Here is a 21,846-nt window from a genome sequence, read left to right on the forward strand (position 1 = left end):
TTTCCTTCGTAGTCTGCAAGCCTCGGTGCAAACAGAGCAGTAAACACCGATACCGGCGCGCATTTCATATGTTCACCTCAAAGGAAAGGGAAGGCGCTTCGTCGCCTGGGCCTGGAGCCTACTATTCCCCCTCCCAGATGAGTAAGTAGCACGTGTTTACATCCCAGCGCGCCCTACATGTATGTACTAACCACGGACATGTAGAGAGCTACCTGCAAGACCTCCGCACCAACCGCCCCGCTCGACCTACCGGAGCCCGCCCTGCACCCGCGCATTTCAACACATGGTCAAACAGGGCGAGTAATCGCATGTCGGATTCGCACACGGTAGCCTCGCTGCAGCGCACCTTTACAGACCCTGCCGCCGACGTCGACGCCCGACCAGCCTCCTCGCACGAACCCAAGCGACATAGCCGGACGCCGTCCAAGCTGAGCATAGACGAAGTGGTAAAGGGCCCTGGAAGGCCCGTTGTACAACCTCCGCGCGGGCGCAACACATCGTCGAGGTCCTCGTCACCATCACGCATATCAAGCGTGCAATACCGCGAACGCGAACAGCGCCAGGTGGAGCAGGACGAAGCCCGGGCCATTCGCGTCGCAATGGAGGATTTGGAACTTGCCCAGGAGGAGAAGCTGTTCGAGGCGGCACGGGACGAGGCGGCCGAATTGGTGTGGAAGCATTGCAATCCACATGCTGCCGAAAATAACCCAAATGCACCGTATTCCTATCCGGGTCTGGCAAAAAAGGGCAGCGCGCCCAGAAGTCGGAGCGTCGAACCGAAGGACCAGGATCTTCAGCGAGCCAATTCAAAATTGCGCAAGCGACATTCCATGAGCAGTGCCGCTTCAGGGAGCAGGAGTAGCAGCCTACAGAGCAACGGACAAGGAGGCAGTACAGATACGTCAGCCTCCAACACATCGTCTACCAAGGGCAAAAAGGACGAGTCGCCAGCACTCGCCAAAGCCATCTCCGATCTTCCTGACTTCAAGCAACGACGAAGAAGCAGCGGAGCGCGCCGTACGACGAGCGGAAGCCTTTTCCAGAACCCGAACGATCAGATATACGAAGAGCCCGAGGAGGAAGCACCGCCTGCACCTATACCTAGACCTGCTGCCACCGCCGAACCTCCAAAGTCGGAAAAGCTACCACTGGGCATAAGACGCAATCCTTTTATGCGCTTCCAGTCAATCAAGGGCAATCCCATGATGCGATCCAACACCGACCCCACCATGGCCTCCAAACGACTGGACCGCTATGAGATACAGAAGAATCCTCCCACACAATCACGGAACGCAGCCTACACCCTGAACTCTGGTGAAGCAAAGCCTGCCGAGCCTGCGAAAGCAGATGTTGAGAATGTTCCCGAGGTGAAGATGAAGGACGGCAAAGAGATTAGAAGTGACGAGCTCCGTGCTGCCACTGGGTTCCGTCTCAAGGACCGCAGTCCGAAGCTGCCCACTCCCACTGCAGTCTCCGATGCTCCAGGACGGCCTATTGTCTCTTTTAAGAAGGATTGGAATATCATCGAACTGAAGGAAGAGATATCTGCTGTACCTGACCTAACACCGCGGCCTCTGAATCCTAACAAGTCCGGGCCACCGCCGCTCGAGCACGCTGCCACGGCCCCTGTTGTCCCTATCATCAGTCTAGCCCCGGATATGCCAACACGATCCACAACTCCGAGGCCACCAGCAACCGCAGAGGCCAAGCGGTCTTCTGTTTTAGCACCAGAGGTGCCCAATCGAAGCACCACTCCAAGGCCGACTACACCATCTTCTCGCAATGCTGCTCCAACTTCGTGGATAGGTAGACAAGCAAAACCTGCCATCAACATCTACGAAGATCCTCCAACTCCAGCACCGACGAGACCACTACCACTCGTCAGTTCCCTCAGAAAAGCCAATATACCAACTCGTCCTTCTGCATCGCCAGTACCTACGATCAACGTCTCCGAATCCCCTTCAGCGCGATCTCGAACCACACAGGCGCCACCCATCCCCTCTATCTCAGTCGCCGAGACACCTTCGATCTCAGTCAATGGACCAACTAGCCGAAGATCCAATACTCTTTCAACGGTTGCCACACCACCCATTCCAAGCATATCGGTAAGTGAGTCGTCAGTGAGCCGAGGGACAAGAGGTACTGCTCCCGGCATTCCAAGCATCTCTGTAAACGAAACACCCGCGCCGAGAAGAGGCGCGGCTACGCCGTCCATCAACGTGACGCCTGATGTCCCAACCATATCTGTCAATCAATCACCAGCACCAACGCGCGGGCGGCACAGCAATACCCCTTCGGTATCAGTTACACCAGCGATTAGCGTAAAAGCACCTAGTGGCTTTGGACCAGCCGCATCTACGCGGCCATTGCCAATCCCAAATGCTCACAACAAGTCCCACAGCTTCAACGGCACACCTACCAGTCGCGGTGGCCACTGGACACCAACCACGGTCCGTACAGGTGCTCTATGTACCCAATGTGCTCTGCCTATTGCTGGTCGTATCGTGTCTGCAGGAGGATCACGCTTCCATCCCGAGTGCTTCGCTTGTTATCAATGTGGCGAGCACCTCGAATGCGTAGCCTTCTACCCCGAACCCTCCAACAAGCATGCCGAGCGCGTTCACCGGATACGCGCCCGTCTCTCCGGCCAAGACATACCCTATCTCCCCTCGCATGCTACAGCCGAGGACATGGCGCGTCTCGAGCACGATGACGGCACCGACGAATCCCCACGCTTCTACTGCCATCTCGACTTCCACGAGCTCTTCTCCCCCCGATGCAAGAGCTGCAAGACACCCATCGAAGGCGAGGTCATCGTGGCATGTGGTGCGGAATGGCATGCGGGCCACTTCTTCTGCGCCCAGTGTGGTGACCCATTTGATAGCACGACGCCCTTTGTGGAGAAGGATGGCTATGCCTGGTGTGTGAACTGCCACACCCATCGGTACAGTACCAAATGCAAGGGATGCAGGAAACCAGTAACCGACACTGTTGTCAAAGCACTCGGGGCCGAGTGGCATGTTGGGTGCTTTGTCTGTGTGGTAAGTTCTCCCTCGTCCTCCTTTTTGCATCTTCAAGATAAACTAACGAGACTCTAGGTGTGCTCTGGTCCCTTTCAAGATGGCCGCTACTTTTTGCGAGGAGAGAGTGAGGATCCGGTTTGTGTGCGGTGTGAGGAGAGGAGGTTAAAGGCTTGATGTGTTGTCAGCCGGAAGGTTAACAACAGAATTTTGATATACTACTATATCGCGTCGTTCGCTTGATTGACAAACCTGTTATTGATGACGTTTTGTTGTTGCATCTTTTTTTTTCGGTCCGCATAGTTGAGCAAGCAAATCAGCAAGCATAATCCTTTCAAAGCGATTTGGTGTATTTAGGTTAAAACATGAGCGAGCAAGCAAGGCGCTGGACAGGCGTTATCGGGAGAAACATAAACAAACAAACACATAACTAAACAAACCTAAATTAATCAAGCATTATTGCATCGTGGAGATTGAGAAGAATAGAACAACGTCTTTGGAGTAATACAAGTATTTGGTATTTGTCTGTACTGTCCAGTCCAGCCTGCGTCTTCCTCTCTGTCATCTTCTTCATCTCTTTACCTAACCTCACCCAAGCCAAGCCAAGCTAATCAACAGCCATTAACGTGCTCGAACCAGCCAGCAAGTTTGTTTCCCTCGGAGCTATACACACCTTGATTCCCGCCCATCTCGTCATCTTTTACACAAACGTTGGTCCATCTCCTCTCCCACTCTTTGTCCCTCTCTGTCATGACCAACCATCTCACGCTTCGTATTAGAACCCCAGAAACAAACCTAAACGACCAAAAAAATGAAACCAAAGGTATCATAAGCAAAACCGGCCATCCCATCGTCATCCGTGCTTCCCTACACCCAATTTGCAAATTGGGTGAAAGGGAAAGAAAGAACGCCCAACTGAAAACCAGGGATGAGACCAAAAAAAAATGAGCAAATGCACAAGTGTACTAATACTGGTACTGTGGGTATTATGACCTTGCGCCGTATGTGTGCGTGTGTGTGAAAAAAAAAGCTGATTTAAGATAGGCGTTATATCGCTTCCAAGTGTTTTACTGCGCTTAGGTGGTGCTCACGAGACCGATGAGCTTTTTTTGTGCCGTATGCGCTCTCTTGGTGTATGAGGTGAGTGATGTACGAAGAGTCCAGGGACGTAGCTTGCTCCAAGTCTGTCAGATAGCCCTTGATGCGGGTACTCAACGTGAGTCACACACATGCTGATGCAACACTGTCCTGTGCCTGGACCAGAAATCTCGTGGGTAGCTTGGCAACGTTCCTGATTAACATGCCACTGTGGTCGTGAATGTGTCTGGGCTCGAGCTCTTCCGATTGATACTATCGTCGTGGGTGCAGCGCACTTCACTCGATTAGCGGTTTGCGTTTGCCTTGCACAATCGACATGCCCAGTGCGCGCAGGCCTTCCGGGTCAGTAGATCGAACAATAGTGCTAGCGGGTAGCATGGGGTTGTCTGGTGTTACGTGTGCGGCATCCTTGGCGGCCTGTTCGATAGCCTCCATTTCCTCTTTGCAGCCAGCGTGATCAAACGGACATACAACGATGGGCTGACGGAGCAGAATATCTCTCGCTGATGACATTTGCGCCTGCTTACTGTCAGCACAAGTCCTGAAAGGTCACATGCAGGCTCAGCTTACCTTGACGGTGAGATAATACTCAATCTTGTACAGAGTGCCGGTTGTGGTGAAGCCATTGACAGCGTACATGGGAAACTCTTTCTGCCCTCGCGGTATGATACCTGCATTGTCTCGTAGATCTTTTGCGGGAAAGACCAGGCCAAGGTTTGTGAAGTAGCCGGCTTCGGGCATCTTGACGCCCACGGCCTGCGTCGTCTTGGCTAATGTTTTGACCTTGCGTGTTGGCTCATCTCCCTCGTGGTTGAAGATGATCTCCTCGTCTATGCCCACGGTGATCTTTTGAATGGTGACCTTTCTCGCCTTGTTCAGCCAGTCTGGGTTTGGGCTCAGCTTGATGTAGACGGAAACTGGGTCGAGTGGGCCGTAGCTCCATCGCGGAAGGCTTATGCCAAGGGTAACAAGATGGTCGGTCACACGCTCAGCGCTCTCAGGCCGGTTGTACATGCCAAAGGTGGAGAGGGTGTCGTATCGTTGTATGGGTACGGCGAAGGGGTGCTTCTTCTGCTCCTGCGGGCCCTGCTGCACTGTCACGACGAGCTCGTAGAAAGTTTCGGCTGTTCGACTCGGTAGCTGTAAGCTGGCAGGCGGCACCCTCCTTGCTACTTCCTCACCGCCGCGGCCATAGGGTATGAAGATGACAAAGGGCAGGTCCATGCATAGTATGCTCTCGAATTCCCGCCCAGGCGAACATCGGTACAAGAGCATCTCCTTGCCGACAATGTCGGTGATTTCCTTGCGCGGGGCAGCCAGGTGCTTCTTGGTGACGGAGTCGGCCGAGGGATGGATCGTCTCGCGGCGGTGCAATGCGATGGTGACGAGCGAGACATTGACGGGGGCGGAGATGCCAGCTTTGGGACGGATCTCGACCTTGCCCTCTATTCGAGGCTGTAACATGTCAGCATGGGTAGCAGGTGAAGAGTGAATTGCAAGGCACGTACGAGGGTGGCTGAAATGCCCGGGTAGCCAACTAGGAAGTTGCTATTCGGCGGTCCTGAGACGCGAACGAAGGCAGACATGTTCGTCTCTCACAGCGCAGGCCTGTGATGGCAGCCGGCGCTGCATGGGCGTGGAATGGGGGGTTTCCGTCGGCGGTCGTCTGGGTCCGATGGCGGATTCGAGGGTGCGGCGTGGTGCGCCGGGCAACGATGGGGTGCGGTGCGTCGAGCGTCAAGCTAGGTAGCCGTGGGGTTGGACTTGCGATGGTGTCGCCTACAAAACGCTTGAACCGGCGGGGCTCTGGGCGGCAGTGAAGCCGGTAGCTGCGCGGCGGGCCGTGCTGCGAGGTCGCGGTATATACGAGTGGCTAGGTTAGGTGTAGCAGTGGATGCAGCGCGGGAATGCCGTCTGCAGTAGTGGATTGCCTTCCGAGAGTCGTAGGGCTGGACCTCGACCGGCCGCTACAGTGGAATCCCGGCGCGCAGACGAGTGACGATAGTGATAAGAATGGCGTCGAGGACAGCGAGTGCGCGGTGCGCGGCGATTGCGGACGTGTAGACTAGACGTCGAGACTGGAGCACAAGCTTCGTTTGCTGGGCGCCGCGAGCGCGAGCGCGACCGTAACTTACTTAGCTTGATCTGAGCTCCAGCTCTTCCCAAGCTGCAAGTAAAGTGTGTGGGGTCCGATTCGTGCCTCCTACTCGCGCCATCGTCCTTCCAATCGACTCCTACCACGCTGATCTGCAGCCGCCCGTCATGTCCGTCACAGTACGTCGTCGCCATTCCAGTCAAATTGCCCCTGTTTGCCTGTCTGACTGACGCTCCAAAGCTACACACTACCAAGGGCGATATCAAACTCGAGATCTTCTGCGAACCCGTCCCCAAGACGGCCGAGAACTTCCTCGCCCTCTGCGCCTCTGGCTTTTACAATGCCTCGCGCTTCCACCGCCTGATTCCTTCCTTCATGGTCCAGACTGGCGCCCCCGCTTCGGACCCAAAGTCCAAGACGTCCACATCCATCTACGACACCCCTAACCAGCTGTTTGACGACGAGATCAGGCCTGCGCTAAGACACAATGCGCGCGGAATTGTGAGCATGGCGAACAAGGGGGCAAACTCCAACGGCTCCCAGTTCTTCATCACCTTTGCCCCTGCCCCGCATCTGGATGGGAAAAACACCGTCTTTGGCAAGGTACTGGAGGGATGGGAGGTGCTGGACGACATTGAGCACGTCCCCGTGGACAAGAAGTCGCGTCCCCAAGAGCGCATTGAGATCAAGAACGTGACCATTCATGCAAACCCTCTGGCTGGCTGAAAGAGCCTGTCTTCATGCCAAAAGTCTCTACATTGAGTTGGTATTAGCCCGACAGCTTACGTGCTACACAAGAGAAGAAACCACATTCTAGAACACCTCAGGCCCCCAGGCCTACTGCAAGCTACCCGTATCGCACATCTCCGCAAGGTTACAAGCTTTCAAGACACCAGTGCAGGCAACGACATCTGGATATGGCATCATCTATATGCTCATTTGGCTGGCGAAGCCCTGGTATCTTCGAAACGCCGACTCGAATACAGGAAGAGTCAAGAAAATCTACATGTTCAACCTGCCCAGAACCTACGCAACATTGGTAGTCGTACCGTTTGTCGCCGCATGCTCCTCCTCGTAACCCTCCGTCTTCATATCCTTCAACCCCAGTTCCTCCTCCTCGGCCTCGGTCCGCTCGTAGTCCTCAACCTTGATCTTCGGATCCGGCTCTGGTGCCGTGAAACTCTGAACGTAGCTGCTGGCAAGGGGATCTTCCAGGACAATGGTGAACTTGTCCTCGCCATTAATAGCCGCCGTGAGGTTCTGGAAGAAGGTCTTCCACTTCTGCTTTGACTCCGAATCCATGGAGTCACCACCATCGCCAGTATCAAAGATGGATGACTTTAGGTCATCGCGTACTTGTGTAAGAAGACCTTCGATGGTTGTGAAACGACCACCCAGTGTACCGGGCTCGACGCTCAGGTTTAGCTCAAGACAAGACATGGAGCATGACTCAGCCTTGAGAATATCTCGCGAAAGATCCTCCTTGGTATCCACGGTAACAGTGATCCGTCGACCTTTCTCGGGGACTTCACCTCCCGTCTTGACTTCATTGCTCCGATCTGCAGCAAGTTAGCTCTAGGAAAAGCAACATTCTCCCACATAAACTTACATCCGCAGTGATCGCACACCGTGCTCATCAACACTACTTGCTTGAAGTGAGGGATGTTGACCATCTTCATGTTTGTCGTGCACGACTTGGCACATCCTGGGCAGCTGGCAGGGAACGAGTAAACTTGGTTCTCCACAATATCATCCTCGTCTACATTGTTGACCATGGGAGCGGTGGCCGAAGGCATCTCAGGATACATCTGTGAAGCATGGTACTCTGGACGAATCTCTGTAGCTGGCGCCTCGCCACTGGTATCACCTAGACCAAGCGCTTCGTTCTGCGCCGCAGTTCGTGGGTACTCCTGTCGCGAGTATTTGCCCGCACCTAGTACGCTCGGAGGCTCGATTGAAGAGTTACCCGCAGGGTCATCAATTGTAACCTTGAACGGCAACTTCTGGCCGCTTGCCATCTGCTTGATCGTGTTGATGACTCCCTGTAGTTGCTCGTAGACTTCTGGTACAACCTCCTTCCTCTCATCCTGCTTTTGCTCGAGATCTTGCGCAACCATTGCGAGAATACCTTCCACATTGGTCAACTGCCCCCGTCCTTGTGGTATTTCCAGATCAATGTCCTCGACTCGAAAGACTGCAGTATCACTCTTGATTATCTGCCGACTCAGGTCGTCCGCTGTTTCGACCTTGAGCGAAAACTTGATGCCTCGTTGCTGTATCTCGCCTGCGGGTTGAACTTCCGAGTTCTTGAAGTGGCAATGTGGGCATGAAAAGGACATTAGCACAATTTCGCGGAAAAATGGTATTCTGGTGAGGAGGAGCCGGGTTGTGCCCTTTGAAAGGTTTAGCTGAGTACTTTACTACTTGTGAATGTACATACGTCTTCGTGACAGTTCATGCACATGCTCTCAATCTCGTCCACAACTTTGGTGTCATCGTCGTCATTCTGGGCGCTCGCCTCCGCGACCTTGCGACCCATATCCTCAAAGAGGTCTTTCGCCAGACTTTGTTGCTGTGCCATTTTGGAAACTGAATAGCGGAATCGTAGTAAAAGGACAAAGTGACAAAACGCTCTTGTCGATGTTTTGGACTTTGCAAGTTCCGATGACGAAAGTCGAATTTTTTGAGCCGCCCCGCGCCTTCATAGCGGGGTTTCGCGAACGCGCTAGACTTCTGCGGACCCTGCGCCTTTCAACTCTCAGCCCTATGGAGCTTACATAGCAAAGTCCATGAAATCCAGTCCACTCATGCTAGAGGCTTCCGTCTTTTTCTTCTCAAGCATTGCCTGTAGGCCCCCTCTGCGTGCCTTCTGTCTCTGCTTGCTGGTTGCGTTCAATGTCTTTGGAGCTGGATCGCTGACGTTGTTTGTCGACTTTCTTGTCCTTGTAACCAGTTCCGTATCCAATGAAGTCGCCGACTTCCTGTTCTGACGGCGTGGTCTCTGCTGTATATCTTGGTGCGTCTCTCGATGGCACCGTAAGCATGTGTAGCGGATACTTTTGTTTGGCTTTAGTAGTTGGTTGGTCTTGGCTTTGTCTTTCTTCTCCTGGTATTTGGTGTGAGGGTCTTTCGAGACCTGACATGACCACCCGGGGATCATGATGTTTCCGCATGCGCCACAAACTCCTCGACGGAAGGCGTCTGATTCCTTACTTGCAATTTGGAGTTCAGCATCTTCAACAAGCCTATTACGTGCCTGACCCAGAGAAGCTGCAGTCGTGGGCGAAGAGACAGCAAGGAGATGGGCCGATTCTTGGAGGAATTTGGCTTTCAGTTGGATTGAATCTGCTGCAGCCATGGTTGAAGGACCTGTATGGCCTCGGTGCAGATCTTGGAGAGCTTCCTGCATGTTCACTATCTACACGTGCTCGCTTGCTTATCATAACACCGATATCCGACGCTAGAGCTGCAGGTCCCTCGGTGGAGCTCGGTCGTACTTTCCTTTACAACATTGTCAATTGGCGTGTTTTACTCTAGTCTGCCAGTGACTTGCCCATTGCGCGTATGATTAACGTAGGAATTACTCTCAATTTTTTGGTCGCTAATTAACTTTACTAATCGCCAGGCTTGCAGTCATTCCAAAGTATGGCAGCACCGCAGTTGGTCGAGCAATTAGGCCTGCGCATAGCAGTAGAAGGTTGCGGTCATGGAGTTTTACATGCCATCTATGCTTCGGTCGCGGAAGCTTGCAAGCTGAAGGGATGGCCTGACGTGGATCTTTTGATTATTGGTGGTGATTTCCAGGTATGTATACCTACCGCAACTCTTGCGTATGATCCTAACTTTCACAGGCTGTTCGAAACGCGTCCGACCTCAAGGCAGTATCAATGCCTTCCAAATACTACGCCATGCACGACTTCCACGAGTACTATTCAGGCGCGCGTCTGGCCCCGTATCTTACCTTGTTCATCGGCGGTAATCACGAAGCGAGTAACTACATGTGGGAGCTCTATTACGGTGGATGGGCTGCACCAAAGATATACTATATGGGTGCTGCAAATGTGGTACGGCTAGGTCCTCTTCGAATTGCCGGTCTGTCTGGTATATGGAAAGGCTACAACTACAAGAAGCCGCATTACGAGCGCCTGCCTTACAACAGCGACGATGTGCGAAGTATATACCATGTTCGAGAGCTGGATGTACGCAAGTTGCTCCAAATACGGACACAGGTTGACATTGGGCTGAGCCATGATTGGCCACGCGGTATGGAATGGAAGGGTAATTACCGACAGCTTTTTAGTTGGAAACCAGACTTCGAACAAGAAGCCAAAGATGGTACCTTGGGGAGTGTTGCTGCAAAGGCAGTACTAGAGCGCTTACGACCACCGTATTGGTTCAGTGCCCACATGCATGCCAAATTTCCGGCTGTATGGGAACATGCGGAAATTCAGAACGACACACCATCGAAGACTGATGCTGGAGACGTTGCGCCAACGGTCATCAATGAAGGCGAGATCGATCTAGATGTATCTGATGGTGAGCCTCCAGTGGCGCCTAAAAATGATGCCGAGATCGATCTTGACATGGACGAAGTTGAGGTTCCACCTGTAACTGCTGAGAACAAGGGACCTACCAAGTCTACAACAGTCGATACGCCCTCTGAAGTTCCTCAGGACATTCGAAAGCTCTTACCAGAATCATTTTCTCGCCCGATATTGGAACCGATACCGACTCTACCCTTCCCTAAAGAAATCACGAACAAGACAACCAAGTTCCTTGCACTTGACAAGTGTTTGCCCAAACGAAGCTTCCTGCAGCTGTTGGAGATTGAGTCATATGCACCAGCGGAATTACAACGACCTTTGCAATTGCATTACGATAAAGAATGGCTGGCTATCACACGTGTCTTTGCCGATCATCTACAAGTTGGCGACCCGCATGCGCAAGTACCCACTGACAAGGGCGATGCTTTCTACCAGCCCCTTGTGGAGAAAGAGATGGATTGGGTTGAACAGAACATTGTCCAAACAAACAACATGGCCATACCGGAGAATTTTGCACAGACGGCGCCGGTATACGATCCTGCATTAGGCATCCATGTCCGTGACCCCCCGCAGGAATATAGTAACCCACACACTCAAACTTTCTGCGATTTGCTGCAGATCCCAAACGTATTTGACGCTTCAGACGAAGAGCGGTCACGCATGGCGCAGAATGGCCCGAGGCCGGAACAAGAACGATCGAATCGAGGCGGGGGTAGGGGCGGAGGTGGATCCAGAGGGGGTGGACGTGGTCACGGTCACGGTCACGGTCATGGTCAGAGAGGTCGTGGGCGGGGTGGGAGGGGCGGGCGTAGTCGAGGGCGCTGGTGACCGACTTCATAGCAACTCCCCATCTGCATGGCAGTGGAAACAATGTTGATGCAGAAGATACCAAGTAGGAAACAATGATATTCAGTGTCGCTTGGCATAACAAAGCTTTTTCATCCTCCGCAGGTCCATGGCCGTGCAACATAGCATCCGATGCGAGAGCCAGCATCCACCTCCACGGTCATCACGACAGGCATACATGACGATGGCTATTGGTGCCCAAAGCTAATACGAAGCACACGCGGCTAGCGTAAGTTGTATCCGCTTCGTACGGGTTAATGAACGTAAAACTCGGCGTCGCGCACATATTAGCATGTCGCATAGCGCAGAATGTTGGAGTCTGCCGTTGTCAAAGCCCCACAAAGGTCCGGGCACCGAACGTTTTATAGAGGGAGTCCCTGCGCGATGATGTAGACTAGTTGCCGAATCTGAGTACACCGCACGTCTAACTCACGCAAGACCCTGGGATATATCCGTGTTGTCAAGCGTAGCCGGATTCCCGTACATCGAAGCCATTGCTAAGGAAAGAATAGCCAAAGCAGTGGCTGCGGTATTGGGATACCCTTGTCATACGTCATGCGCAATCTGGACCTGCCCCCTCGTGCCCTTCCACGACAGACGTTGCGGAGCCGAGATGCGAATTGCCGTGTTGACACGGTTTTCAATATTGTCATGTCCCCTTTGGATGCAGTGCTAAGTCACGGTCTTGCCGTTGCCTAGTGATGGCGCGAATTCTACGCATATCACTTTGGAACCTGTTGCCTTGGTCGCCAAATGTTTGTTAGGTCGTGGCAAAAGGATTGCGCGTGCTGTTTAAAATAACCAAGGTTTGCCGCTGTTCGTTGCGAATGACTGGGTGGCAGTATCGGGGCGAATGCGCAACCCCCCCTCCAACAGAGAAGCGAAAGCGAGGAAAGGAGTGTGGTAGACGCTGGCAAGCCTTCAATTTGTGACAGCTCTGCACGGAAAGCTATTTCTGGGCCGTTGGACCACACTTCTGCGTGACACACACGTTTTGTTGCACGCGGTTGCGCCCGCCATGGCCGCACGAAAAGCAGATGGCTGTCAGCGGAACACCGTCCAGAACCTGTCCGCACGTCATTCCCCGTCCTTAGCGCCACCGTTGTATGCATCGAGACCTCTCGATCGACGGGGGCAGACCCTGGTTCACTAGTCCCTTGCCGTGACACACAGACATCGTCCACATGCTCGTCCCACACACGCCCTGGAGAAGTTTAAAATGCATCGGCTGCCCTTGAGTTCCCATGGCTCCTGTCTCGTATTGTGTCCGCTATAGCTTCCTTCTTCCACCCTTCCACGCCTTGGCAACGATCCCCGGTGCTTACTTGTCGATTATATCCGGTCATCGCCGATGAGATCTAGACCATCATAAGGGGACCGTTCGCAGTATTGCCTGAGGAGACTTTTGCCCAACAGAAGATCATATAGGAGATCCAAGGTTATATAACGCCCCTCAAGTTATATACATCTACAACCCTCCCTCTTCTAGTCATACCCTCCGGCCCCACACATACACAACATACCCAACATACACAACAAGCCAAACTTCAGCCTCATAACCAACACGATGGCCTCCCGCTTTGTCGAAAACTTGGAAGAGGTTTCCATCAGTCATCCTCACCTCAACGTCTCATTAGACGACATCCTCGCGGAAGAAGGGCGCAAGAGATCGTCTTCTCAATCTTCCGATAGCTTCGAGACCCGTCGGTCTGCAAGCAGCTCAACTACCCCGGCATCACCCACATCGCCGACAACTGAAAGCAAGATCAAAAGAGCCTTCACTATCGGGAGCAAGAAGGGTCGTCGAACGTCATAGGTGGACCAGGAGTGAGGCGTCCAGTTCACATATGCCTTCATTCCCACTCCCCATTACAAACACTGTTCACGACCCTCACGACAACACATGACAGTCTCGACCAAGAGTTGGAAGAGACTAGTCGTATCATACCCTGAGGGCCCATGAACCATCACTTCGCCCATGCCTGGCCTACAATCCAGGCAGCTTCCGGACGTCATCATTACGGCATACCAAAGCACTGTGACGAGCTCCCCAGTCTACTAGCACGCCATCTCCACCATCAAAGGTTACGAGTAGTACTGGTTGGCGGGAATTAATGAGTGGGTGAACATTTGGATAGTTCGAGGAGGGAACCTTTGGAGAGAAAACCAGGTTTCATACACTCCCGCTAGAAGAACGAACTTCCATTTCTGTTGAATGCATCAGAGTCAACATGTATTACTTGTTAGATGCTTATATCGTTCAAGATTATCTAATTTTATTTTCTACGTTCAACCTTATCGGCATGGGATCTGTGCAGCATTGCGGCGCTAGATGTATGAATTTGAGTGTCATGTGATTAACATAGTTGCTTCCATATGTACATACATGTAGTGTCGTCCATGCACATCAAAGACACGCATGCAGTATAAGAAGAATACCAAATCCTTGAGACCGTTTTCTCGTTCATGATGGTACCTGTCGTGGCAAGCCAGACCGCAGTTGCCCCTTACCGACGGGGCACCTGCCTCACTGCGCAACTCATCCAGTCCAGACTTTACCTCATCCACCAACTCACACTCGAAAATTATTTCCCTAGCACTACCAAACCTCTGGATAACCAAGAAAATGGCCACCACAACCCCCGCCACCCTCATCGCAACCCTCGAATCACATCTCACACCCACCCTGGCATTTACATCTCCCACAACTTCACCAACCCAGCCAGTCCTCCACCTAATTCCACCCTCCACCCTCACCAAACTGCGCAATTTAGGCTCCGGTCGCGTAAAAGACATGCACATGCTCGGCCACTCTCGACAAATCATCAGCCATATTCCTGTCGCTGCTCCGCCACAAATATGTAGCAAGTTCAACGACGCCATACATGCGGCGACCATGACAAATACGGCTAAATTCTCTGTGCTGGCAGTATTGCCTGTGGATGGGCTGGAGGCGGCCAAGGAGCTGGCGAGGTGCGTGAGCAAATATCGGTTTGTGGGAGGTGTGATTGGGTTGAGTAGGGGACTAAGGATCGATGGGGAGGGCTGGGAGGAACTTTGGGGACTAGCCGAGAGGCTCCGCGTTCCAATCATGTTCAGAGAGATGTGGCCGTTGGCGTTTGAGGTACGCCAGGATATCCGCATTTCTTCGGATATGCGGAATGGGAAAGAGAAGACCCAGGCTAACGATAGAGTCGCAGATTGTGGACTACCAACATCACCTCCCTTACAGCGCCCTTGGGCCTATCTTGACGCAACTTCATACGCCCCATACTTCATCACCACTTCCGCTCGTGCGACTCTATCTCAGCTCCATCTTTGATCACTATCCGAACCTCCGGCTCGTCCTGGCACACCCCGGTTCGCTACCTTCGCTCGTTCCACGTATCGAAGGCCTGATTGACTCTATACCCGCCGCAGACAAACCGAAACGCAGTTTTCTGGACGTCTGGCAGCACAACATCTACCTCACAACCGCCGATGCACAAGACATGTCCAGTCTGAGAGCACTGTTGGAGCAGATCCCAGTAGACAGAGTGCTGTATGCGAGCAACTATCCTTTTGAAGAAAGGGGAAACGAGTTGATAATGGAACTAAAGGAGAGTGAGTTTTTGACAAATATCGAGTGGGAGAGGGTTGCTTGGGTAAATGCGGAGACACTGTTCAATTTGAAAGGGGCCGGTACGAAGGAAGGAAGACAGCTGATAACCGCCCTGAGTAGTCGTTCCTAACACTGTTCAAGGGTCCTTAGTACATATGGGCAGGAGGCCGATGCAGGCGGAAGAAGAAGCTCCTAGAAGACAGTCACCTAGCACTTGAGTCATTCATAGATTATTTCTTTGCATTCATCGTTGTGTGTAAATGAACGCCCCTCCCAGATCACGACTCCTGGTTTGTGGTATCTCTCATATCATATCATCCTGCCGCATGGCCGCGGCTCGTCGCTCTCTTGCTCTTCGTGATTTCGGGGGTTGGGCGCTTATTTCTTGCCAGACTTCTTGATGCCCTGAGAGCCGGTGTTGAGCGGTCCCTTGCCCTTGCCGACGGTCTTGGCTAGTTCATCGCGTGCCTTCTTCTCTGTATGTTGTTAGCATACCTCATCTGAACATGTTCATACTGTCGCATCGAAGCCTTGACGTGTATATTGTCTAGCGCGCGGAGTATGGGGCGTTATGTACCGGCGGCGAGCTTGTTCTTGTAAGCGATGTCATCCTCGTCGAGGTCGTTGGCCTTCTTCTTGGGCTTCTTGTTGTGAATGGGGTTGGTACCAGCTGCGGTATTTTATCAGCCTTCTGTTCTTTCAACACCTCTATGAACCCCGCATCGGGTTGCGCAAAGGCTACGGCTCTTACCTCCTTGTCCTGAAGGCATCTTGAAAATATCGACTGTCTTGTCCGAAACGGTTTCTGATTTCGGTTGAAGAGATACTTTTTGCTTGGGGGGCGTAGAAAACGTTCGGTGGTTGCGGGCGGTGAGAGGGTCTCGGGTCTCGACGCCTAGGAAAAGTGGGATATGCACCGCCACATCGGCATGGTGGGCTGATGCAATCACGTGTCAGCCTTCATCCACCTGCATGCGGGTAGTCGCTCAGCTCTACACGAAATACAAAACATCGATACTACGCGTGTATTTCCAGAAAAAAATGTCCAGTATTCACTACACGGGCTGCTAGCCTTAGCACATGCAGCATGGTCGGCCACAGTCATCGACACCGCAAAGGATGCGATATCAAGTCACCGCCCATCTCCCGATATACGACCCACTCAAACTCCACAGCTTGCTATCTAATTAAAACAATGTTCTTTGCATGATTCGTAATTTTCGTACTCGTATACCTCGGTTCGTTCTCATAGTACGAGTTTATAACTGCTTGAAGCAGTCTTCCAATGGCGCCACGCTTGCAGCTCCGTTTCTACAGGCGCGACGAGTCTGGGCAAAGGTAGAAACAAGAAACCGCCAGACGGCAGTCAGAAGCTTCCCTCTGCCACGTCTCTCTTGTTTCCTACTTGGCTCGCCTGCAGCGGTAATCAAGTACCTAGGTACCTCCTTTTCCTGACAAGTCCGGCAAAGCCTAGCCGTTGGCAGATTAGACATCGCACTAACCGCTATATCGGCAGCAACCCGAGTCGCCTCACCCCAGAAACGGCGGCGCGCCTCAACACTCGGTTCGCATATCTCATTCGTGGAAAATCATCACGACGCATTTTCATGCCACATGTGGAGAGAATCTCTCTGTCAACCATGTACATTTCGCACTATTTCCCCAGATTCAAAAAAAGTATGGAGACTGGAGTGCTGAGCTGGGACTCTTCATGGCACTAGGGCAAGCTTTTGAGGTGCTTCAAGCAAGTTGATTCGTGGTGATAAGTCTCGCCGATGGCGCCGCAGCTACACGGTTCCAATTCGGGAACTAGAGCCTTGTATGTGACCCGAGCCCATGGGGTTGATGGACCGGCATAGTCCCTGACTGATAGCTCTCCCCGGTCGCGTCGCGCATATGGCATCTATATATGTCCATCGTAGCATCTGTACTCTGCCCTCGCATTCCAGAGCTCTGCGAACCTCTCGCTGTTTCCGTTGCAGAGTTCGAGCTCGAATCTTTTGTCAAGCACCAGGAAGTGGATTGCTATTGTTACTATTGTGCCCAGGAAAGTCCTAGGGAACGCCGTCAAGATGGTCTCCAAGACGAGAGCATACAACTGGTACATCTCACTCGTTGCAGCATCATGTATGGTGCTATACGGTTACGATGCTTCTGTTTTCAACGCCCTCCAAAACTCAAAGCATTGGGTCGCCTACTACAACCACCCTGGACCCAACATCATCGGAGCTATCAACACATCGTACACAGTCGGGGCTGTTGTAGCCGGTTTCTTCATGGTATGTAACCCCATGTTCTACAGCTCACTGGGAACGTATGCTAACTTTCTGCTGTAGGGCGGTCCGCTCGCTGATTTCGCTGGTCGACGTGTCGGTATGGCCGCTGGATCTATTTGTGTCATCATCGCGACTCTGATGCAGACATTCGCTCCCCGTGGACAAATCGCAATTTTCATTGCTGGTCGCGTCCTGATTGGTATCGGTCAAGGGCTTGCGTTAACAGCAGGCTCCATCTACATAGGAGAGCTGTCTCCTCCCGAGATTCGCGGAAAGATCATGTCCTTCTGGCAAATGTTCTATTCGGTCGGCTCTTTCATCGCCTACTGGATCAGCTTCGGAACGTCCAAGCATCCCCAGAAACTTGGTGAATGGGACTGGAAGATGGTCGTCGTTTTCCAGATGATGGTGCCTATCATCATTCTGTCTCAGGTCTTCTTTATCCCGGAATCTCCCCGTTGGTACGTGCAGAAGAACCGTAACTACGACAAGGCTCGTCAATCGCTCCGCCGTGTCCGTGACACCGAACAAGATGTCGAAGATGAGATCACAACGATCCGCGAGGCCATTGAGTTTGAAGCAGAGGCGATTTCATCTGGGTACTCTGCTCTGTGGAAGGACAAGTCTGTCCGGAAGCGCATGTACATTGCGATGATTGTCAATGGTGGCCAGCAGATCACCGGGCAAGGAACACTCAACTCCTACAGCTCCATCATATACAAAAAAGTTTTTACCAGCGCTGATACAATCTCTCTGATCAACGCTCTCAACGCTACCTTCAGTATTCTCTTCACACTCAACGCTACATGGACTGTTGATAGGTTTGGACGCAAGTTTCTATTCATCGTTGGTGGAATCGGTATGGGCATTTGCATGCTCATCGCAGCCACTGTGGAGACGCAGACGCTATCGCTACCAAACGGTGCCAAGACGCAACCTGTCGGCATTGCAATCGTTTTCATCATGTTCCTATTTGCCCTTTTCTGTAAGTTGACCCTAGTTTGCGCCCATACCACAAACTCTGGTACTAACCTCCCAATCATAGACAAACCCTCTTGGGGCGCCACGGTATGGATTTTTACCGCTGAGATCTTCTCTATGAACATCCGCGCTCAAGCCGTCGGCATGTGCTCGCAAACTCAAAACGTCGTCAACTCCATCGTCCAGCAATTCTTCCCTCTTTTCCTCAAGAACGAGGGTTTCTATGCCTTCTACATGTTCGCGGCTATCAATGTGCTGCTGGCGGCTTTTGTCTGGTTCTTCGTCCCTGAGACAAAGAAGGTTAGCCTTGAAGAGATGGATGCCGTTTTTGGTGGTGCGAACCACGTTGTTGAGGGTGCGGCTATTGACCACAAGGACTCATTGAGGCATACGAGTATCTCGGTCGATCCTGAGAACAAGGGAATTGAGAAGGCTTAGTTCATGTTTTCATAGTGTAATGTGTGATGAATTAATGGTGTATATGTAATGGTTTTGCGATTACCCTTATTATGCACACGTGAAGTGCTAATTTGCCTCAAAAAAGGGTCACGAACAGTGGTGGTACCGCAACCTGTATGGTTGAACACGATGCTACGAAAGTAGTGTACCAAGATCATCCTTGTGATTCTATCATCTGGCTTTCTGTTACCAAAGTTCGAATTCGCTACCATTGTTCGCGATACTCACCTTCACCTTATCTGCACTTTCACTCTCCGCGTCTCCCATGCTCCGATAGCCCGACCCCAGTGCACTTGGACGTCCGACATATAAAGGACGTAAAAAAACACTAAACATGTTGCCGCCGACGAACGCTACAGATGTGGAAGCAGACAGTGCGGTCACTTTCTCTCCTCCGCCAAACCGCACCCACCTCCTCTCACAAGGCCTCGCGCAAGACCGCGACTCACCGCAACGACGACGCCGCCACCATACCATCACAACACCATACACAAGATCCACAACATCAGCAGGTCCTCTCTCACGACGCCCAGCATCGCAAGTCGCAGCGCCAGTAACCACATCACAGCAAATAGCGGTTACACCCACCAACTCTTCGGCAGCGCCCTCAAGCTTACCAATCTTCGTACCGGGGGCACCAGAGCCGATACAACAAAGGAGGTCGTCTCGTAACGGTAAGCATTGGGATTTGCTTCCAGCGAGGGCACATCACAAGGACGATGATGTGACGCACTATAGTGCGCTGGGTTCGAGGTCTACGTGGGAAGATGCACATGCGAAGAGATTGTTGGCTGCGGAAATGGAAGTAGGGAGGATCGATACAAAATGGAATGGGGGTGCTATTATTGATTACTCGGCGAAAGATAGGGAGAGGGAGGAGCGGGCGAGGAGAGTCGAGTAGGGAAAGAGTGAGGCGTTACAAGAGACTGGAGGGGGTGCGGATAGAGGGTTATTGAGGGAGAGAATGGGGAAGAAGAAGGTGAAAGTGAACAATTGCGGTGTAATCTATGGAGAATCAAGCAAATTGCTGCTGAGTTGGGCGATCTGCTTCAATTACTAGCTTCAGCCAAGCCTCGAATGCAAGTACCGATACAAATACTTGAACAAATACCCATGATACCAAAATCATCCAATAGGTGAATTCATACCACCTTCTTGCCTATCTACGTAGGCCCATCTGCATATCCAGACTTTTACTCGGGGTTGGTATCGACCTGGATAGGTTAGTGCATTTCAGACCGACCAATAACAGAGTTTGTATATACAAAGTGTCGTTCTCCGTCTTGTCCCACTATCAGTTTACCCTCAAATCTTCTGTCCGTCCTGTTTGCAGACGTACTATCACTGTACGTCGAGAAACCCTCGTTGACTTTGTGTAAAGTGAAGGTGCTGATCGATGATGCGTTTGAGACGACTTCGTTCACGATATCTTGCCAGCTACCAGTGCAAAGGATGCAGTCGCTCAGATGTAATGCTCGGAGTGTACTATTGTGTCGAGTGACGCTCTTTTTAATGTCTTCCATATTGGCTGATATGCCTTCTAAGCTCAACGAGCGAAGTCTCGGCCATATTGCTCCAAGACCAATATAGTCGAAAAGGACTTGTCTCACCGCAAATACGCTGTAATGCATGTCAAGAACTCCGAGAGAAAGATGTCGTAGCTCTTTGGCCGTTTCGAGAAGTTTGGCAAAGTTTTCGAGCTGCTGTTGTCGAGCAGCAGGCACGTTGTCTGTTACAACGGTCATACCGATATATAGACTGATGTCTACTCTGGTCAGATGTAGAAAGAGGTGCTGTCCAGCGCACAGGTCGTTGGGATCCGGGAACGTGAACATGGCCAGAGAGAACACGTTTGGGTAGAAATGGACATCCTCTTCGTCCTGTTTCGGTGCTTGAACCGTGAGTTGTTGAATTCCAGTATATCCCGTTAAGAAGATGGCACCGATAAGTTGGCGGAACGGGTGATCTGGAGAAGTGAAGCGACTAACAGCATCGGTCATTTTCCGAACTTCACCTCTCGGGAGTAGGTCGGACAAGGCTTTGCGCTCAACTGGAATAGGATGTTGACGCGGAGAATATACAATGGAAGAGATGTTTTGCATGTTTTCCAGACCCCGTGCAAGTGACTGGAGAAGGACACCATCGTCTTTCATCGTCTGTTGTTCCTTGTACAATTCTGCGAAACGCTTCCATCTGTAACACAGTTAGACTTGTTGGCCACTGCCGTGCCCCTAGTTATTTATTGTGCAGAACTCATATATAGGAGAGAAGTATGCATACCTGGTTCGGCGAGCCCAATGCGATCCAACTTCTGTCTGCAACCCGGTATATTTGCTTGCGAGATAGTAGTATTGTTGATCGTGTTTAGCTATACGGTCACTGTAAAGAGTACCATCGAAGACGATCTCTTTTGGGTAACCTGAATATATCGAGTGCAGTGAGATATTTTGGAAAGCACCAAGCGCCAGATACCTTGGACATGCGACGATACTGCGGAATAGGGCCGGCGTAGCATTATCTCGAAGCTTTCTGCTAACAGCTCTTGCAGCCTTGATATCGACGGGTTGGAGATGATCGAAGATCTCGATCTGCAGCTCGGCAGGTAACACAGTGAAATGACCCATGTTGTTCGCACGAAAGCGATGTTGATGTACTGGAGGGGATGGTGAGGGAGAAAGGTCAGGTCAGTTCATGGCTACACATGGGAGGTGTGCATGAGGGGAAGTGGAGCTAGGCTGCAGGGCAAGAGGCATAGAAGGTTCACCAATAAGGAAAGAGCCAATGAGCATGGGTCAGGGCTCTTTCCTGGCGCAAACGGTAATAGGACTGTGCGCAGTCGGACATTCGAGACCTGCGGTCAATATGACATTCACAGAATAGACGTAGATGATGGTAGTCGGCGGCAACGTGGCTACCTCGGTCAACT

The 21,846-nt window shown here is 52.0% G+C and overlaps 11 protein-coding genes across 11 annotated transcripts; 6 read left to right on the forward strand and 5 right to left on the reverse strand.

Moving 5' to 3' along the window:
- Nucleotides 1-68: 68 nt before the first annotated feature.
- On the forward strand, nucleotides 69-3,197 carry PtrM4_011540 (LIM domain-binding protein 3; the record flags this gene model as incomplete). The annotated part of the gene is made up of 3 exons (XM_066103025.1): nucleotides 69-141; nucleotides 205-3,041; nucleotides 3,099-3,197. 3 exons carry the CDS (start codon nucleotides 69-71, stop codon nucleotides 3,195-3,197), a joined length of 3,009 nt encoding a protein of 1,002 aa, XP_065965227.1.
- A 1,197-nt stretch (nucleotides 3,198-4,394) lies between these two features.
- PtrM4_011550 (arrestin domain conatining protein) lies at nucleotides 4,395-5,704 on the reverse strand (the record flags this gene model as incomplete). Its single annotated transcript, XM_001931093.1, has 3 exons — nucleotides 4,395-4,637; nucleotides 4,689-5,573; nucleotides 5,627-5,704. The coding sequence occupies 3 exons, from the start codon at nucleotides 5,702-5,704 to the stop codon at nucleotides 4,395-4,397; spliced, it is 1,206 nt and encodes a 401-aa protein (XP_001931128.1).
- A 676-nt stretch (nucleotides 5,705-6,380) lies between these two features.
- PtrM4_011560 (PpiB, Peptidyl-prolyl cis-trans isomerase (rotamase)) lies at nucleotides 6,381-6,939 on the forward strand (the record flags this gene model as incomplete). The annotated part of the gene is made up of 2 exons (XM_001931094.1): nucleotides 6,381-6,392; nucleotides 6,454-6,939. 2 exons carry the CDS (start codon nucleotides 6,381-6,383, stop codon nucleotides 6,937-6,939), a joined length of 498 nt encoding a protein of 165 aa, XP_001931129.1.
- A 300-nt stretch (nucleotides 6,940-7,239) lies between these two features.
- PtrM4_011570 (C4-type Zn-finger protein) lies at nucleotides 7,240-8,794 on the reverse strand (the record flags this gene model as incomplete). The annotated part of the gene is made up of 3 exons (XM_001931095.1): nucleotides 7,240-7,772; nucleotides 7,823-8,606; nucleotides 8,654-8,794. The coding sequence occupies 3 exons, from the start codon at nucleotides 8,792-8,794 to the stop codon at nucleotides 7,240-7,242; spliced, it is 1,458 nt and encodes a 485-aa protein (XP_001931130.1).
- A 192-nt stretch (nucleotides 8,795-8,986) lies between these two features.
- PtrM4_011580 (uncharacterized protein) lies at nucleotides 8,987-9,571 on the reverse strand (the record flags this gene model as incomplete). The annotated part of the gene is made up of 1 exon (XM_066103026.1): nucleotides 8,987-9,571. One exon carries the CDS (start codon nucleotides 9,569-9,571, stop codon nucleotides 8,987-8,989), a length of 585 nt encoding a protein of 194 aa, XP_065965228.1.
- Nucleotides 9,572-9,858: 287 nt separating this feature from the next.
- Nucleotides 9,859-11,585, forward strand: PtrM4_011590 (lariat debranching enzyme; the record flags this gene model as incomplete). The annotated part of the gene is made up of 2 exons (XM_001931097.1): nucleotides 9,859-10,017; nucleotides 10,065-11,585. The coding sequence occupies 2 exons, from the start codon at nucleotides 9,859-9,861 to the stop codon at nucleotides 11,583-11,585; spliced, it is 1,680 nt and encodes a 559-aa protein (XP_001931132.1).
- Nucleotides 11,586-14,229: 2,644 nt separating this feature from the next.
- Nucleotides 14,230-15,422, forward strand: PtrM4_011600 (metal-dependent hydrolase TIM-barrel protein; the record flags this gene model as incomplete). Its single annotated transcript, XM_066103027.1, has 3 exons — nucleotides 14,230-14,727; nucleotides 14,804-15,284; nucleotides 15,346-15,422. 3 exons carry the CDS (start codon nucleotides 14,230-14,232, stop codon nucleotides 15,420-15,422), a joined length of 1,056 nt encoding a protein of 351 aa, XP_065965229.1.
- Nucleotides 15,423-15,582: 160 nt separating this feature from the next.
- On the reverse strand, nucleotides 15,583-15,974 carry PtrM4_011610 (TMA7 domain containing protein; the record flags this gene model as incomplete). The annotated part of the gene is made up of 3 exons (XM_001931100.2): nucleotides 15,583-15,680; nucleotides 15,782-15,874; nucleotides 15,956-15,974. 3 exons carry the CDS (start codon nucleotides 15,972-15,974, stop codon nucleotides 15,583-15,585), a joined length of 210 nt encoding a protein of 69 aa, XP_001931135.1.
- Nucleotides 15,975-17,276: 1,302 nt separating this feature from the next.
- Nucleotides 17,277-18,899, forward strand: PtrM4_011620 (ProP, Permease major facilitator superfamily; the record flags this gene model as incomplete). The annotated part of the gene is made up of 3 exons (XM_001931101.2): nucleotides 17,277-17,483; nucleotides 17,541-18,465; nucleotides 18,526-18,899. The coding sequence occupies 3 exons, from the start codon at nucleotides 17,277-17,279 to the stop codon at nucleotides 18,897-18,899; spliced, it is 1,506 nt and encodes a 501-aa protein (XP_001931136.1).
- A 355-nt stretch (nucleotides 18,900-19,254) lies between these two features.
- Nucleotides 19,255-19,821, forward strand: PtrM4_011630 (uncharacterized protein; the record flags this gene model as incomplete). The annotated part of the gene is made up of 1 exon (XM_001931102.1): nucleotides 19,255-19,821. One exon carries the CDS (start codon nucleotides 19,255-19,257, stop codon nucleotides 19,819-19,821), a length of 567 nt encoding a protein of 188 aa, XP_001931137.1.
- Nucleotides 19,822-20,113: 292 nt separating this feature from the next.
- On the reverse strand, nucleotides 20,114-21,544 carry PtrM4_011640 (F-box multi-domain protein; the record flags this gene model as incomplete). The annotated part of the gene is made up of 3 exons (XM_001931103.1): nucleotides 20,114-20,134; nucleotides 20,186-21,113; nucleotides 21,201-21,544. 3 exons carry the CDS (start codon nucleotides 21,542-21,544, stop codon nucleotides 20,114-20,116), a joined length of 1,293 nt encoding a protein of 430 aa, XP_001931138.1.
- Nucleotides 21,545-21,846: the final 302 nt, after the last annotated feature.

The sequence above is a fragment of the Pyrenophora tritici-repentis genome, chromosome 1 (assembly GCF_003171515.1).
Source record: "Pyrenophora tritici-repentis strain M4 chromosome 1, whole genome shotgun sequence".
Taxonomy (NCBI): Eukaryota; Fungi; Ascomycota; class Dothideomycetes; order Pleosporales; family Pleosporaceae; genus Pyrenophora; species Pyrenophora tritici-repentis.